We start from the raw sequence: 14,588 nt of genomic DNA, 5'->3' as shown, positions 1-14,588 counted from the left end.
TAGGTACTTTTGAAAAGGGAATCCTGCTTTCTCTATCTCTGTCATTGCAATTCCCTTGATCTTGCGTCTCGGCAGTTCCCGTGTGCTATCTCAGGATTGTTTCGGACCCCGCGGGTTTCTGGCAAAACAAGAAACAGAGCGGATAGGGTCTCTGAATAGAATATCTTGATTTTTGGTATGGCCTAGTGGTTAAATATCCTGTATATTTCTGCGTAGTTATGGAGTTAACTAGCTCCCCGTGTGGAATTTGAATTTCGTGTTGAAGAATTGAAATTGAAATTGAAATTCCAAGTGTCTCGTGCTCCGTGCCCCTGCGTTCCCGGGATTACGGATCAACGGCGATCGTGCAGGATCGACTTATCGATTTCTACTTCTGTTTTATCAGGGTGGTGCGTTTGGCTTGCCAGTCCATATCAATGCTATCTATGTACTATAAATGGTAAATATCACAACTTGAATATATTTCCTATACCCAGATCTCAAAGCCAAGATTCCAATCCCTCAAAGTATGTAACCGACTATACGAGCAAAAAAAAAAAAAAAAAAAAAAGAAAAGAATCACCTGCAGAATCCCAGATTGCGGGGTTAAGGTTGCAGCTGTGCCCAGCCTTGAGGCAAAGTCCGGACGTTAATTGGCCAACAACAAACTAGCGTCCGCACTGACCCATGGACAGTATAGAGTCAATCAGCACCTCTACCACGGTCGAACCCCAAGTCCGAGGGCCGCGTACCCGCGGTCGAGGCATGGGTATTATCGGCACACCCAGCAAATGGAACTCTAACTCGTCTCGCCTGGTGGAGCAAAGGGGGGGGGGATCTCCGTGCAGCTTCAACGGGGCCAGGTCCAGCACCCACCCACGGGCTGTCGGTTTCCAGCTGGATGGGACTGCAACGCTGGCCCGTGCACATGTGTGGGAGCATGATTGGCGGTTACTTTTTCCCTTGCGTTTGACGCTGGGTTGGTGGCTTGGGGATCCAGTGGGTGGCCTGTCAGATTGTAAGATTGGGATTGGGGTTGGCTTCCAAGGTAGATGATAGGCCCATGGGTTGGTGATAGACGCCCCGCCCCCGGTGTGATAGCTCTGGGAGGGATGATTCGTGAGTTGGGCATTCTGGACTTGCCTCGTCTGTTCGCTCTTGTTGCAGCTTACGTACTACGTTTGAGGTGATTTCTAGCGACTAGATGTTCTTCTTCTGTTCAGGCCAATCAGATATGGAGTCTAGATTGGTTCAGTTGGGATGGCGCTATCGTCGTGTGCAATTAGTTAGATTGAGTCATTTCTTACTAAACTATATCCATACTTCAAGTCGAGCTGTACCTCAATATAGACAGCTATGAATCATGTCAACTTCAGACCTGGACCAGGCCATGATCATGCAACATCCTCTCTAAACCACCCAGACAGATACCTTCAAGTCCTTCTCAATCATCAGACACCCCCATAATATCCCCGAATCACAACCCCAATTCACCCGGAGATTCCCCAGGGTGTGTCTCCATGATCAGCGCCCAGTCCGGATCTCTCGGTGCACAGTGGAGCATCAGTGGCTCCAGGAGTCCAGACGAGACCAAGACGAGCTGACTGTGGATGTGGTGTTGCCACCTAGACAAGTGGGAGAACATCGTCCCCGGATTTTAAGCTGAGGATCTTCGGGATTTGGGCTAAGCTCATTCCTTCTAGTCAGTACAGATCCTGGCTTTGGTTTTATCGTATGACTTGTTATCTCACAAGGAGATATTGATATCACTGTTCCTTGGTGCTACATACTTGAGAATTATATCTCAACCAAACAGTCATGAACATCTTCTAGTTAGTTAGTCCAAGGCCCCCAATCCGGCGATTCCAGACCTGTCACCTTCCCAACAGGATGGGTAGCTCAAATCTGACGGGCCAGTGGGAAGCGGAAATGCACCCTCGCTTACCTCCGATCCACTCATAATTCGAGACCTCCAGCTGATCGACGCCTGTACCCGAATCATAATCAAGCACCGTAATCCAATGCGAAATGCCTTACATGACGAAATACGAGGACCAATAAGCACGCTGGTCTGGACTCGGTCTTCTCCGTTGCTGCTGGATGTGCATTGCGTGTGTGGTGGTGTTTGCGCCGCTGGACAGTTCTGGATGGGACACAATAAGACTGCGTTGTGGATGCCGGAAATGGTTCTCCGGGTGATGGCGATTAGTGGATAGTATTCGACTCTTGTCCGTACGCTGGAGGATTTGCCTGATCGTCGTGGAGATGTGGGTTTGGTCGGCTTTTCCCGATGATTGTTGATCCTGGCTTGATATGGATGATGGTTCATCTGGCTTATCTGATATGGCGGGGACTAGAATCAGACGTGATAATCGAGATTTGAGTCTACAATGCAAGTGAGGAACTACATAGGGAGATAGTCAATTGAAGTTGTTTGGTAATGCTGATCCACAATGGAAATAATATCCACTGCTAAAGACGAGAATGACAGGCTAGGCAACGTCCAAAGGTCCATCCGCTTGCCTCCTATCTTGTATGACTGATGAAGTGTGACAACATGGAAATAAGCATATCTAGTTGGGCTGAATAGCATTAGGCTTGTAACAGGCACGTCGGAGCGATTGCGTATATTGGTTTCAAAATAGAGAACATGCTTTGCAATAGAGCCCAAATTAAAACGTAGTATATGCTCTTACATACCGCCACGGCTGAAAAGCTCCCGGCCAATGTCACCGCTGCGGCGGACACTCTGGCTCGACGAACTACTGCGTCGGCGGCGGCTACGAGAGTCAGCCGGGTCGGCCGGGTTCAGCCCGCTAGCTCGGGCATGTAGGTTCAGGATGTCAGTCAAGCTGACTACTCCGGCGAGGCGTCCGGAAACTCGGGCTCCGTCTAGGGCGGACGATGGAATAGAATGCGAGATGGGTGATGGCACTGAGACCGGCACGGCTGGGTACGTGAAGGGTGGGTTAGGAGGTGGTAGGTGAGGGGCGGCATATTGAGAGGGCTGTGCATAAGATGTCACAGCTTCTTCAGAAGATTCTGAATTTGCAGTACCTCCGGTAGCTGGGCTGATACTGTTGGAAAGAGGGAGGTGTACAGAAGACTGCGATGGAGTTGGCGGTCCTGATGAGGTTGGAGATAACGGATCGGTCACCCAGAGTCTAAAGCAGTCAGTACATCTTGTGTCTATATCTCAAGTTTGCAGTAGTTACCGATGCGATCGAGTTGCCACGATCTTTGCGACTGTGTGAGCGAGTGTCGATCCAGGATTGACGTGGAAGACCGGGAATGAGTCTTTACCCTCAATCAACCCCCGTGTAGATAGAATGATCGAGATGAAGTGGGTACAGGTGTTGTGCAGAAGTGGCAATGAAGATGATCGGGTCAAGAGCTGCGAAATGGTGAGTAAACCTTGCCAACCAAGATAGCTCGTCACATACCTTGACATCCGCCGTGGAGATATTCCCAAGCACGTTCAAATAGTTGTCAACCACCGCGATCGAGGACATACCCTCGTTGTTCATCACATGGAGAGCATCAGAGAGGGGTTTATCACCACTGAAATTAAGAATTAGCGGTTAGACAGCGCTAAAGATCACCAAAATAACTCACTTGATGGAGATCACTTCCTGAGATCCAATAACCAGCTCATTTAGAGCCCTCGGGTAGAGCTCTTCAATGATCGGGAAACTGCGGCGATTTTCCCAAAGGAATTTGACCAGTCGGAACTGGCTGAAGATTCCGACCACTTCTTGGTCATTTGACTCATTGACAACCACAACCCGGTGAACACCACCACCAAAGATCTCAACCGCCGCCAAGACATTGGCCGACGCTGGCAGCTTGATCAGCGGCTCCTTCTCCATACCGAACTTCTTCACATCTCTTAACGGAATAGGCACGCCGTTGTGGGCTTTCTTGGCTAGCTCGTCATATGACGCTTGATGTGCTTCGTCCGGGTGTGTCAGGCCTGCTGCTAGAAGGAGATAGGAATTGAGATCGGCATAGTCGAATGTGCCCACGGCAGAAGTGGATTCCGGTGTCTCGCGAATCAACAGCACAGCGCCACCTGAATCAATCAAAATCTAGTTGGACGAGGATGTTAGTCAGGACAGGGAATGCTGCCTTTGTAAGGTACTCACGTTCGTCGCCTCTTCAATGCCTGTATCAAGCTCGACAAACTTCAGGTCACCCGGGCTGACCAGCTCCCCAACTGATATCTCTCTCCAATCACGACCAACAAAGGCAGGGTTGCTAGCCTTCGGTGGCGGGGGATTATCGATAAGGCTCTGGATGGCCGACTGTGGGAGGGATGGCTGCCGGCGTGCACGGGGGGAACCTGGCGGGCCGCGAAGTGACTCGCTCAAGCTTTGTCTATGCTGGTGGTTTGCTGAAATGCGAAGTGGATTTCGAGAGCGGGATTCGGTGCTGGATCGCGGAGAAGCAATCGATGCATTGTTGAGGGAAGCATCAGACCCCTCGCGAGAATGTGAGTGGTCTGCCATGTCTCAATTTTCAGGAATCTGAGGTTAAAGACAAGGGCCAATATACGAAATGTGAAATCCAGGTAATCCTTCTGAGGTCATCAGGTGATGCACCATATTAAGCGGGCCCATAGGCGGGGTAGACTATTGAGCCAATCAAAACACGCCAATGCCAGTTGACATTTTGCAAGTTTGACCGCCTATAGTATTGTCTATAGCAAGTGCAGTGCATAGTATCACCCTGATATCAACAGTGATTGTGGTTATCATCACGTTTACAGATTAATTAAGCGAGCATATGTCGTTGTTTGTCTCATTTGTGAATAGTGGCAGAAGCCGACCGTCAGGATAACTATAAGAAGGTGGCCCTGCCCCCAGAACTTCCTCTTCTTTTCTTCCTTCTTCAGCTCTCTTTGCCTCTGGCTTAGATCAAGTGTAGTATCTGTTCTATTCAGTTTAATCGCTGAATGTTCTGCATTGCAGAACGTCATGATTATTCCAATATTTGGACCTCGCGACTTGGCCTCTGTGCTTGCACATGCCTCGTTGCACAGTGTCATTGGGCTTACACTACCCCCGATCGACGCGAACTCCTTTTCATCAATTGTTCGGCTTGTCCGGGCGCTTGGAGAAGATGGGATGTTTTGCTATTCACAATGAACGATCGTAACTATTGTTATTGTAGTGGGGATCCAGAGTATGATGACTAAGCGGCCATGTGATCCATGGATGGATCCACCTCTCCGTAGCTATGTAAGGCATCCCTGACACCTTCAATTTTCTTGTTCTCCTCTCTAACAACTACTCCTAGTGAACGACTTTGCTCTCACCCTATTTCACAGGCAGGGCTGTCGGTACCCTTGCTCCCCGTCGCAGGGAATAATCGCTTATACGGCCTTGTTGTGTCTTTTGAGTTGTCTTTTTACATGTCTTCTTACCTGTCTTTTGAGTTGTCTTTTTACATGTCTTCTTACCTGTCTTTTCAACTATCTCCTCCCCTTTCTTTTGAGTTTGCTAGGTAGACGGCGGAAAAAGGCGGCAACTGCAGACAAAGGCTCACAATGAGCAGACGACTTTCCAATATACATCTAGGAATACTTCAGAAGTACAGACGATGTCGGATCCCGCCCTCACACTAATGTCTGACCTGCCTGCAGGGCATGTAGTCTCCTCCTCAGAACTGAGAAGACTGCGACTAGAGGCACAGCACATTTTCGATTAGTTTGAGGAGCATCAATACGGCAACCAGTGGATTGTGGTGCTCGGTCTGTCACCACCGGTAATCGAAGCACTCACAAGCGATCACGGCGGTCTTGGGGGAATCACATTTCGATTTCAATGGGAGGGCTCTACCGGCCTTATCAAGGTCGTACCCAGAATAGAATATCACATTGCCATAGATAAGTTCGTTGAAGTGATTCGCGATTATTACAAGGCTATAGGTATCCCTCGGGAAGGATCGGCTTAGATCGGATCGACAACTTACCAATCTGGGATTAGGAAGGGTAAAGAAGCAGATAATGGCTTGGTACCCCCCTCTCGTTATACTCGGCCGATTCAAAACTTTGGCTACCCTATACTTGTTATTGAAACAGGTGTTACAGAATCGCTTGGACGACTGGGCCAAGATACACAGAAATGGTTCGTAGATTCCAGGGGCGACGTTAGAATGGTCGTTCTCATTCTTCTTAGGGATAACTGTATCTCTTTCGAGCAGTGGCAGTTAGCCCCGAGCGGTGCTCCTCGCCCGCTAACTCGGAATTACATCCGGTCCCTTCAGACACAAACCCCAAATATGCCACCACTGACCAGACAGCCGGCACAACTTCAGCAACCTTATTTTGCCCAGCATGTGAATATAATACCAAACCCGGTTGTGGGAATGTCAAAGGTTATGGATGGGAACCCCATGGTCTTCCCCTTCGTTGCAATCCAGAATCGTCCCCCAGGTCCAGGGGAGGAAGGCCCTGTTCTTGGGCCACAAGACTTCAATTTCGTGACGGAGCTCTTACTCTGATTTGAAGAAAGCTATCTCAACGCCCCGGGCAAAGCCGTTCAGCTTTGCCAGCTTCAACAGTGGTACCGCTACACAGAGACTGGATGAAATATAGCGAAGCACACAAGAGGCCCTCGAGGACGAATAGTACAACATGTCTACATAGCTATTCTTCTAGGCTTATGATAGCTCAATGAGATTGACTTGCTCTTGAAATAATGAACTGATTCATTCTTTCCTTATAGCGGTGATATAGGACCACAGTCACTTAATTTGTCTATACCGATAACTTCTTAACTTGATCATCTCCAAAGCTGGTCTTTGCCTCCCCGTTCCCAGCTTCAACGTTGACATATGTAATACAACTAGTTGGAAGGTCGGTGACAGCTTCGCGTGTTCTATAGAGCCCATTGTTCTCAATACCCTCAAGAGTATGATTCTTGGTCTCGGGTATCAGCAAGGTTACAAGAGCAGTGAGCAGCATGATCCCCGAGAACAAACCAAGGACGCCCTCCAAGCCGATTGCATCTTCAACAGTGCCGAAAGCAAATGCAGTTAGAATTGCACCGCATTTTCCAGAAGCAGCAGATATGCCGTGTGCTGTGCCTCGAACACGTGTTGGGAACACTTCGGCGGGAAGCAGGAACGTCGTGCAGTTGGGACCAACCGTCATTAAAAACTGCGAGAGGGCAAAGATAACCATCAAGCCAGCTGTCGGGGTGTGTGCGCTCTGTGTGCTGATTCCAGCCCATATGGCATAAAGTATGCACACCATGATACTGGTCCAGAATTGTTGGCGCACACGACCGATACGATCAGGAAGGAATATTCCGACGTAGAATCCGGGGAGATACCCTGCTACCTGAATAATTATATTGCCCACAGCAGTGTGATATAGGGTGATCCATGGTGTTGCTCCCTTTGCATAACCGATTCTTGTCAGGATAATGCTCTGGTTGAGATTGATACCGTAGTATGCGATGTCGCTGTGTGCGTTAGTTTGGGGAGTTTTCTTTTTCCAAGACCGCGTAACTTACTACAAGAACCAGGAGGCTGATGTTGCGAACAGCACTTTGGCATGTTGCCAGTGACTGAAGTACTCGCGAAATTCTTCCCACTGCTTCTTGAATGTGCGTTTCTGCCCAGCAGCGTCATCGCAGACATCTAAACAGCATTAGCTATCTTCAAAGCACAAGATCGAGGCACTCTCACATTGCTTGTAAGGTGTTGTCTCCGTGATCGTTAACCGGGCATAAAGAGTGAACAATGCTGGCACAATTCCAATGCCCAATAGCAAACGCCAGACCCATTCGAGACGGCTTATGTTGTTGGCTATCGCCCCTTTGAATGCCTTAAGCAAGATCAGAAACACAATGCTGGCTGAAATATTGCCGAGGCCGATATTCGAGAAGACAGTCAACACTTGAATAGCACGGGAGCCAAATGGTGACTTTTCTGCCGCCAAAGATGAAGACAATGGATAATCTTCCTCGAGTTAGACCCATACCTCTATTCCAAAGGAAAATGACTTACCAGCACCAATTCCAACTCCGGTCACAACACGAAAAATTGCAACCCATGCCGTCACAGACTGGGCCGACATCCCGTTCCAAGGCAGCAAGACTACCAATAGGGTTCCAAATATGGTGAGGAGGAGTTCTTTGCCGTAAACGGTGTGGCGACCACAAACATCACTCAGAACTCCAAAAAGAAGCTGGCCAACTACCATTCCCAGGCTCAGACCACCTTTCATGATGTCGCTGTCGACTGACGGTACCTTGTCATCTTGGAAGTATAGGTAACCCAGAATTGGGACCACTGTGTAACATTAGTCTTCGGCCTCATCGAATTAATTGAAGCCACTCACCAAGTCCAATTGTCAGGTTAAGATAGCCATCTGCGAAGAATCCAACGCCTGCAGTGGCTACAAACCTCAATTTGGCTCCGAACGATGCCATTGGAACGAATCAAGTGATTCTTGAGGTTAAGGAGAGTAGAATTGGTCGAGGTGAAACAAAATGCGATTCCCTTGCACACATTGTTGATTTTGGCGAATGGTGCTGTTATATACTTCTTTCACATTGCGTATAATAGGAGGCATAGCCAAGACATTAGCATCTCGGAGAGAACCACCGGTAGCCTTTCTGCGATATACTTCCTATCGGCCATCGCAGTCGTCATGAATAATGCAAAGATGCAATGAGCAACGTGCAAGCTGCCACGGGGGATACACAGCTAAAATAGACCGTGCGGCGAGGCCAGTCAGGAATCCCCATCGCCCCCACGTGGATCCGGCCTTATCCCGCCAGCTGTTCCCCCGTTTCCCCCGTGAGTTATATCTTCGGTGCGAAGTGCGCAACGTTATTCGGACGTGGAAAGGTCATGTTCAATTGTCTGGATTCTGGTTGGTGCTTTGTCAGAATTTATCGGATCTGATGCAAACACTGCAAAGTCGAGAACATTATCACAACTTCAATTTAGGCACTCATTATGGACATCGAACTACCGTCTCCGCCGGCCGTGAGTGCTTTGCGAGAATCATTCGGCGATCGAAAGCCCCCCGATATTACTCGCAAGATTACTGCTTGTGTAGCATGTCGAAAACAAAAGGTTGGTCCTATTGAAGCAGATGACAAAGCAAGTAACTGACAGGGGAAGGTCAAATGTCATATGGGGGAGGGTCAGATGCCATGCTCGCGGTGCAAGAAGAGAGGTCTCCCTTGCAGCGTGAACCGAAGCTTGCAGACATTACTGGAAGACGATGTCACGTAAGTCCGGACAAATCGTTTGCACCGGCATTTCCTGATAGTATCTAGATGGAAAGGGGCCGTGGTGCAAAAGATGCGGCGGCTAGAAGAGGCTGTTGCAAAGATTGCTGCCAAAGTTGACATGCCCGAGTTTCAAGCTTTGCAAACTGTGCAAGCTGCGCCTGAAATACAAGATAATTCTTTGAGCCCACCGGTTGAGGCTATTAATGAAAAATTTATCGCGGGGGAAATCTCCACCTCAAGTCAATCGTCTCAGCCAAAAGAGAACCATGAACCACCGCAGACATGGGAAGTGATAATGGATCCCCGAGGTGGCCCAGCTTCCATCCCAGCCTCCTGCGTCTCAGAAAGTGGAAAGGCAGGTCTACCAAACAATCCATCAACTTCCCGTCGTCCAGACTTGATATCTACGGGACTTATTTCACTACGCGACGCCGTTTCGTTGTTCGAAACATACCATCTCAGACTTGATCATTTTCTCTATCGTATTCTTGGCGACCATATTAGTTTGGACTCGGTTCGAATCGCATCCCCACTGTTAACGGCGGCTGTTTGTACCGTGGCTGCTTTGCATTCTCATTCCCTCGGCCATCTCTTTGGAACCTGCTACGGTGAATACAAGAACGTTGTCGCGGCCCAAACTTTCTCAAGGCATATGAATGAAGATGACATCCGTGGCCTGTGCGTTGGTGCGTTTTGGTTGCATGAACTTTCTTGGGCCTTGATCGGGAATGGTATGTGATGTGGCCGCAATCTTGCGGTGGATTAAAGCTAACGGAACTAGCCGTCCGCATTGCATCGGACATTAATCTTCATAGTGGTATCTACAAAGCCCTCAAAGGAGACCGCGATGGCTATCTTCAAGCTCGGCTATACTATCTCGTCTATGTATGCGACCACCACTTTTCGATCGCCTACGGTCGACCTCCGATGTCCAGAGAAGGGTTTATAATTGAGTCGGCTAGTCGAATACTAGAAACTGAACACGCCACAGAAGATGATGCTAGACTAATCAGCCAGGTCAAGGAATGGTCAATCCTGGGTCGAGTCTTTGACACCTTCGGGGTGGACGTTGATACCCCTATTGCACCGCAGACCCTGCCCCAACTGCGTCGATGCTCTATCTCTTTGGATACCTGGTTTGCAGATTGGAGCGAAAGCTTCAAAGCAAATCAGAATGTCGGGAATTATCCGCAAAAGGGTGTGGGTTTTCACTATCATTTTGCAAAGCTATACCTTTGCTCGCACGCCTTTCGTGGCGTACCGATATCAGAAAGCTCACCTCAATACATGTCGCCTGAATTGGAGGAGATCGCCAATTCCGGCGTATTGTCAGCTATGTCAATTCTTCGGATGATTGTTTCTGATGCCGAATTTCGATCATTCATGAATGGGCTTCCTTTATATTTCGACACTATGCTCGCCTTCGCCGTTGTCTTTCTCCTCAAAGTTGCTACGAAGTATGCCTTCATGGTCAGAATTGATACGACCAAGATCCTTTCCCTGGTCACTGACACTGTGGCTGCCCTTCGGGATATCACTCAGTCTATGCATAAACACCATCTCCTTGTGGTCATCAGCGAGGGCCTAGAACGGTTGTCGAGTAGATGCCAGATGTCCGCTCACACAGCCCACGAAACAATGTATCGTCCGTCTCCTGCCCAGGAACAACCCCCAGTCTTCGATGCAATTTGGATGGAAAACATGGCAAGCTTTGATTTTCAAACTATCTTCCCTGATATTGACGATTGGTGGCTACATTATAATACGTCGATGGAACCTCCTCTTTGATCTCACGCATCGAGATAGATAAATATCAGATTGACCAGTTGAGCACAAGATCAAACACGTCATAGTTTCTCCAGTCCTTCGCCTTAGCCTTGCTCTCATTGTTCGCCGGTTTTGACATAATCAATGGGATCTCTTGCTCGCTTAGGCCTCCATGCGACCGTAACGGGTGGTCTTTCAAGTTTGAGAGATCATGATTCGCCTTGCAGCTGCCAATTACGGCATGCGGTTTGGAAATAACCACAATATCACCCTCCCGGTCCAAAGGCATCTCATATCTTTGGGCGGCATCTTCGCCGCTAAGAGCAACCTCGACATCTGGGAGTGACTCGCAGAATGAGATCATCGATCCGAGTTGCGTGATGTCTTTGAGATAGACGCGCACAAAGGACCCGAGTGCACCATGGTGTCGAACGAACGGATCCGTGATGGGGCAGATAACCCTGGAGGCATTCGGTCCAAACTCAGCATTGAGAACTTCCTCCAGGAAGAGAACGTTGGGCTCTCCCAGCTCATTTGACTTTTGGCTCATGCCATGGTCACCAGTTACACCGATGACAGGAGCTAGAGCTGCGAGGCTCTGCAAACGCTCGTCGATTGCTCCCATGAAATTGTCAGCCTCCTTGCTGCCAGGTTCATACTTGTGCTGAACGTAATCGGACAATGTCAAGTACAAAATGTCCGATCTCTTCTCTTGCAGCAATTTGATGCCTGCGTCAAGCACAAACAGAGACAAATCGCCCGAATATTGGCTAGGCGCAGGCTGACCAAGCCACTTTTCCACATCGGAAATCCCGTTCTCGTCCAGAGTGCAATCCGCTGCCTTTTCCGAAGAAAAGCAGATAGCTCCCTTTAAGCCGTGGGCAAGGATTTTGCGCAGTTTGTCTTTGGCGGTTATGGCTGACACCCGTACACCACGCCGGAACATCTGCTCCAGTATTGTTGATCCACGAAGCAAGGAGTCGTCGGTGACCATCTTGGTCTCGCCTGTCTCTCGGTCCAAGAAGAAGTTTCCGGCAATTCCATGTATCGAGGGTGGCACGCCTGTAATGATGGACACATTGTTCGGGTTGGTGAATGAGGGCATGCAACTCTTAGCGGTGGCAAGGAATCCTCCATCAACGAATTTCTTGAAAGTCGGCAGGAGGCCTCTCTCAATACCAGACTTCAAGTATTCCGGATCGAAGCCATCAACACAGATCACCACTGTGGGCTGTGTTGGCAGGTGATATTCTTTCGAATGTAGGGTGAACTTTGACCGGGAGGCTGTATGTATTTAGTATCTATATTGGGTTTGTAGAAGGTCGCAATCGCACTCACCAATAAGACACTGATAGGCAATTTCCTCATAGGTTTCCAGATCAGGGACTTTCCAATTCGGCTTTTTCGCGAGATCATCCCACCGTCTGACGGAAAGCTTTGCCTCAAGCAGGGGATCCTTTTGCGCCTCCTGGATCTGCTCGTCATTGTACCCGCCACCCTAATTGTCATTAGTATACTCCCAAAATTGAGAATGGAATAAGGGAAAGGTGACCTACCTGGAACTTCAATGTCCGCTTACTGGTCTCACTCAATGCATCATAATAGCATTGATCCGTCGCGACCAAATAGCGCTTAGCCATTACATGCGCACCAACCAGCTGACACACCTTCTCACTGAAACCAATCTGGCGCAGGTAGAACTCTCCCAGAGCTTCATGGCTTTGTCTTCCGAGATACTGGCCGTCGGGAGTGATCATTTTCTCCATCTTCTCGGCCGCAGGGATGAATCGCCCGACATCGTGCAAAAGCGCAGCCACAATGACCTCGGGGTCATTTCCATGCTCGGGGGACTGGGTGGCAAGATATGCACACTGTAGCGAGTGTTCCAGTTGAGTTACTTGCTCGCCGAGGTAGTCACCCTGGCCCTGCGCATGCAGAAATTGGAACAATGTTTTGATCGTTGCTCGGGTGTGTTCCTCGACCGAGTCGAGAGGTTGCTCGGTCTTGGAGGTTGTCATTTTCATGTTCATTTTGATGAAAACTTTTGGTTATTCCTCAAGAAATGATCTGTCGATGGTCTTAAATAGATCCCTTGGTCGTACCTAGGGTGTGATGACATATTAGAAGTCCTGTAGCATTGGGCTAAATCGCGAATAAAGGCAAGAAGTCCGTCTATGCACGTGCACATGGTGATCTTCTCACTTGCCCCTCCAATAACTCACGATATCCTCAAAGATTCGTGGATGAGCGAATCGCATTCGTCTCGGCACGAAGCCCGTTGGTCTGTGCGGCATCCCATGGGTTTCTGGTTGGCGTCGGGACGAACACCTTCACTCAAGTCGCATCCAACGCAATCTGGAACTAATTGAGAAATGGCCCCGCTGTTGAAGAACAGAAGTCGACGCGTTTCGAAAAACTATTAAAAGCTCGTAGGTTTACTGCATTCTCACTTCCATCATCTCATTATCTACTTCTGTGGTCTCGAACAAATTACTCAAAGATGTCGCCTCTTACACCTGAACAAATAGTTTTTTACCATGAGAATGGTTACCTCCTCCTACGCGCCGACGAGCATAAACTCGTTGATCCTACGGAACTCAAGCAATGGACTCAAGAAATCCAGGCCTGGCCTCGTGTCAAGGGCAAATGGATGCCTTATGATGAAATCAACATCAAGGGCGAACGCCAGCTGATGCGCACGGAAAGGTTCATTGAATACCACCCTCAGTTCAAGTCACTAGTCTGCGGCGAGCAGCTGGCGGAGATTCTGAAGGCAGTCTCAGGCGATGTATGTTCATGTCCACAATACCGAAGCTCTATCAGGAGATTATACTAACATCAAGGTCTTAACTGTAGGATATGTTGCTCTTCAAGGAGAAGATCAACTACAAGCAGCCACAGGGAAACGGCTTCCAGGCGCACCTCGATGCACCAGCCTACGACCACATCGGTCGCATTGAACATGTCACCGCCAACATAGCCATTGACGCTGCGACGCCTGAAAACGGATGTCTGGAGGTTGTGCCCGGGTCGCACAAGATGCAAATTGAATTTGCGGCAGGTGGCCGAATCAAGCCTGAATGGGAGCACTCGCACCCATGGACTCCTATTCCACTTGAAATGGGTGATATGCTGATCTTTGGGTCGCATCTCGCCCATCGCTCTGCTGAGAACAAGACCGATAAGAGTCGGTCGAGCCTTTATGCTACCTTCCACTCGAGGAGTGACGGGGAGGATCTTCGGGAGCAATACTACAAGCATCGCATGGAGATGTTCCCACCTGAGCATGGTGAGTTTTCTTTGGAATGTCAAATGTTTAAGGGCCGAGTTGCTGATATATATCTTCTAGAGCGTGAGGCCGGCAAAGATTACTCCAAAGGTTACCAGACCTATGGCTTTGCGGCGCCTTTCACCAAAGCCCCAGAAAAGGCTACTGCGACTGTGGTTGTTTAGGTACTATCATGGGTATCACTTTGGCGTTCATCAAATTCAAAATGTTTATTAGGCAACTGTTGAATACCAGATTAAGAAGCCAAGACTTCTATATATTGACAAACCTCCCGAAAATAATAAGCGAAGAGATACGTA

At 48.9% G+C, this 14,588-nt stretch overlaps 6 protein-coding genes across 6 annotated transcripts; 2 read left to right on the top strand and 4 right to left on the bottom strand.

Annotated features, from left to right (window-relative positions):
• Nucleotides 1-681: 681 nt before the first annotated feature.
• Nucleotides 682-921, bottom strand: N7518_001064 (uncharacterized protein; the record flags this gene model as incomplete). Its single annotated transcript, XM_057181992.1, has 1 exon — nt 682-921. One exon carries the CDS (start codon nt 919-921, stop codon nt 682-684), a length of 240 nt encoding a protein of 79 aa, XP_057047342.1.
• Nucleotides 922-2,671: 1,750 nt separating this feature from the next.
• N7518_001063 (CBS domain-containing protein) lies at nt 2,672-4,487 on the bottom strand (the record flags this gene model as incomplete). The annotated part of the gene is made up of 5 exons (XM_057181991.1): nt 2,672-3,143; nt 3,195-3,373; nt 3,423-3,540; nt 3,595-4,067; nt 4,125-4,487. 5 exons carry the CDS (start codon nt 4,485-4,487, stop codon nt 2,672-2,674), a joined length of 1,605 nt encoding a protein of 534 aa, XP_057047341.1.
• Nucleotides 4,488-6,739: 2,252 nt separating this feature from the next.
• On the bottom strand, nt 6,740-8,420 carry N7518_001062 (uncharacterized protein; the record flags this gene model as incomplete). Its single annotated transcript, XM_057181990.1, has 5 exons — nt 6,740-7,448; nt 7,500-7,626; nt 7,675-7,947; nt 7,996-8,280; nt 8,330-8,420. The coding sequence occupies 5 exons, from the start codon at nt 8,418-8,420 to the stop codon at nt 6,740-6,742; spliced, it is 1,485 nt and encodes a 494-aa protein (XP_057047340.1).
• A 532-nt stretch (nt 8,421-8,952) lies between these two features.
• Nucleotides 8,953-11,021, top strand: N7518_001061 (transcriptional regulator family TF; the record flags this gene model as incomplete). The annotated part of the gene is made up of 4 exons (XM_057181989.1): nt 8,953-9,072; nt 9,121-9,230; nt 9,279-9,964; nt 10,015-11,021. The coding sequence occupies 4 exons, from the start codon at nt 8,953-8,955 to the stop codon at nt 11,019-11,021; spliced, it is 1,923 nt and encodes a 640-aa protein (XP_057047339.1).
• Nucleotides 11,022-11,046: 25 nt separating this feature from the next.
• N7518_001060 (uncharacterized protein) lies at nt 11,047-13,030 on the bottom strand (the record flags this gene model as incomplete). Its single annotated transcript, XM_057181988.1, has 3 exons — nt 11,047-12,284; nt 12,339-12,498; nt 12,557-13,030. The coding sequence occupies 3 exons, from the start codon at nt 13,028-13,030 to the stop codon at nt 11,047-11,049; spliced, it is 1,872 nt and encodes a 623-aa protein (XP_057047338.1).
• A 470-nt stretch (nt 13,031-13,500) lies between these two features.
• Nucleotides 13,501-14,453, top strand: N7518_001059 (phytanoyl-CoA dioxygenase family protein; the record flags this gene model as incomplete). The annotated part of the gene is made up of 3 exons (XM_057181987.1): nt 13,501-13,788; nt 13,857-14,289; nt 14,350-14,453. 3 exons carry the CDS (start codon nt 13,501-13,503, stop codon nt 14,451-14,453), a joined length of 825 nt encoding a protein of 274 aa, XP_057047337.1.
• Between the last annotated feature and the right edge of the window lie 135 nt (nt 14,454-14,588).

The sequence above is a fragment of the Penicillium psychrosexuale genome (assembly GCF_028828465.1).
Source record: "Penicillium psychrosexuale strain IBT 29551 chromosome Unknown utg000001l, whole genome shotgun sequence".
Classification (NCBI taxonomy): domain Eukaryota; kingdom Fungi; phylum Ascomycota; class Eurotiomycetes; order Eurotiales; family Aspergillaceae; genus Penicillium; species Penicillium psychrosexuale.
This window is presented reverse-complemented; position numbering and strand designations above follow the sequence as displayed.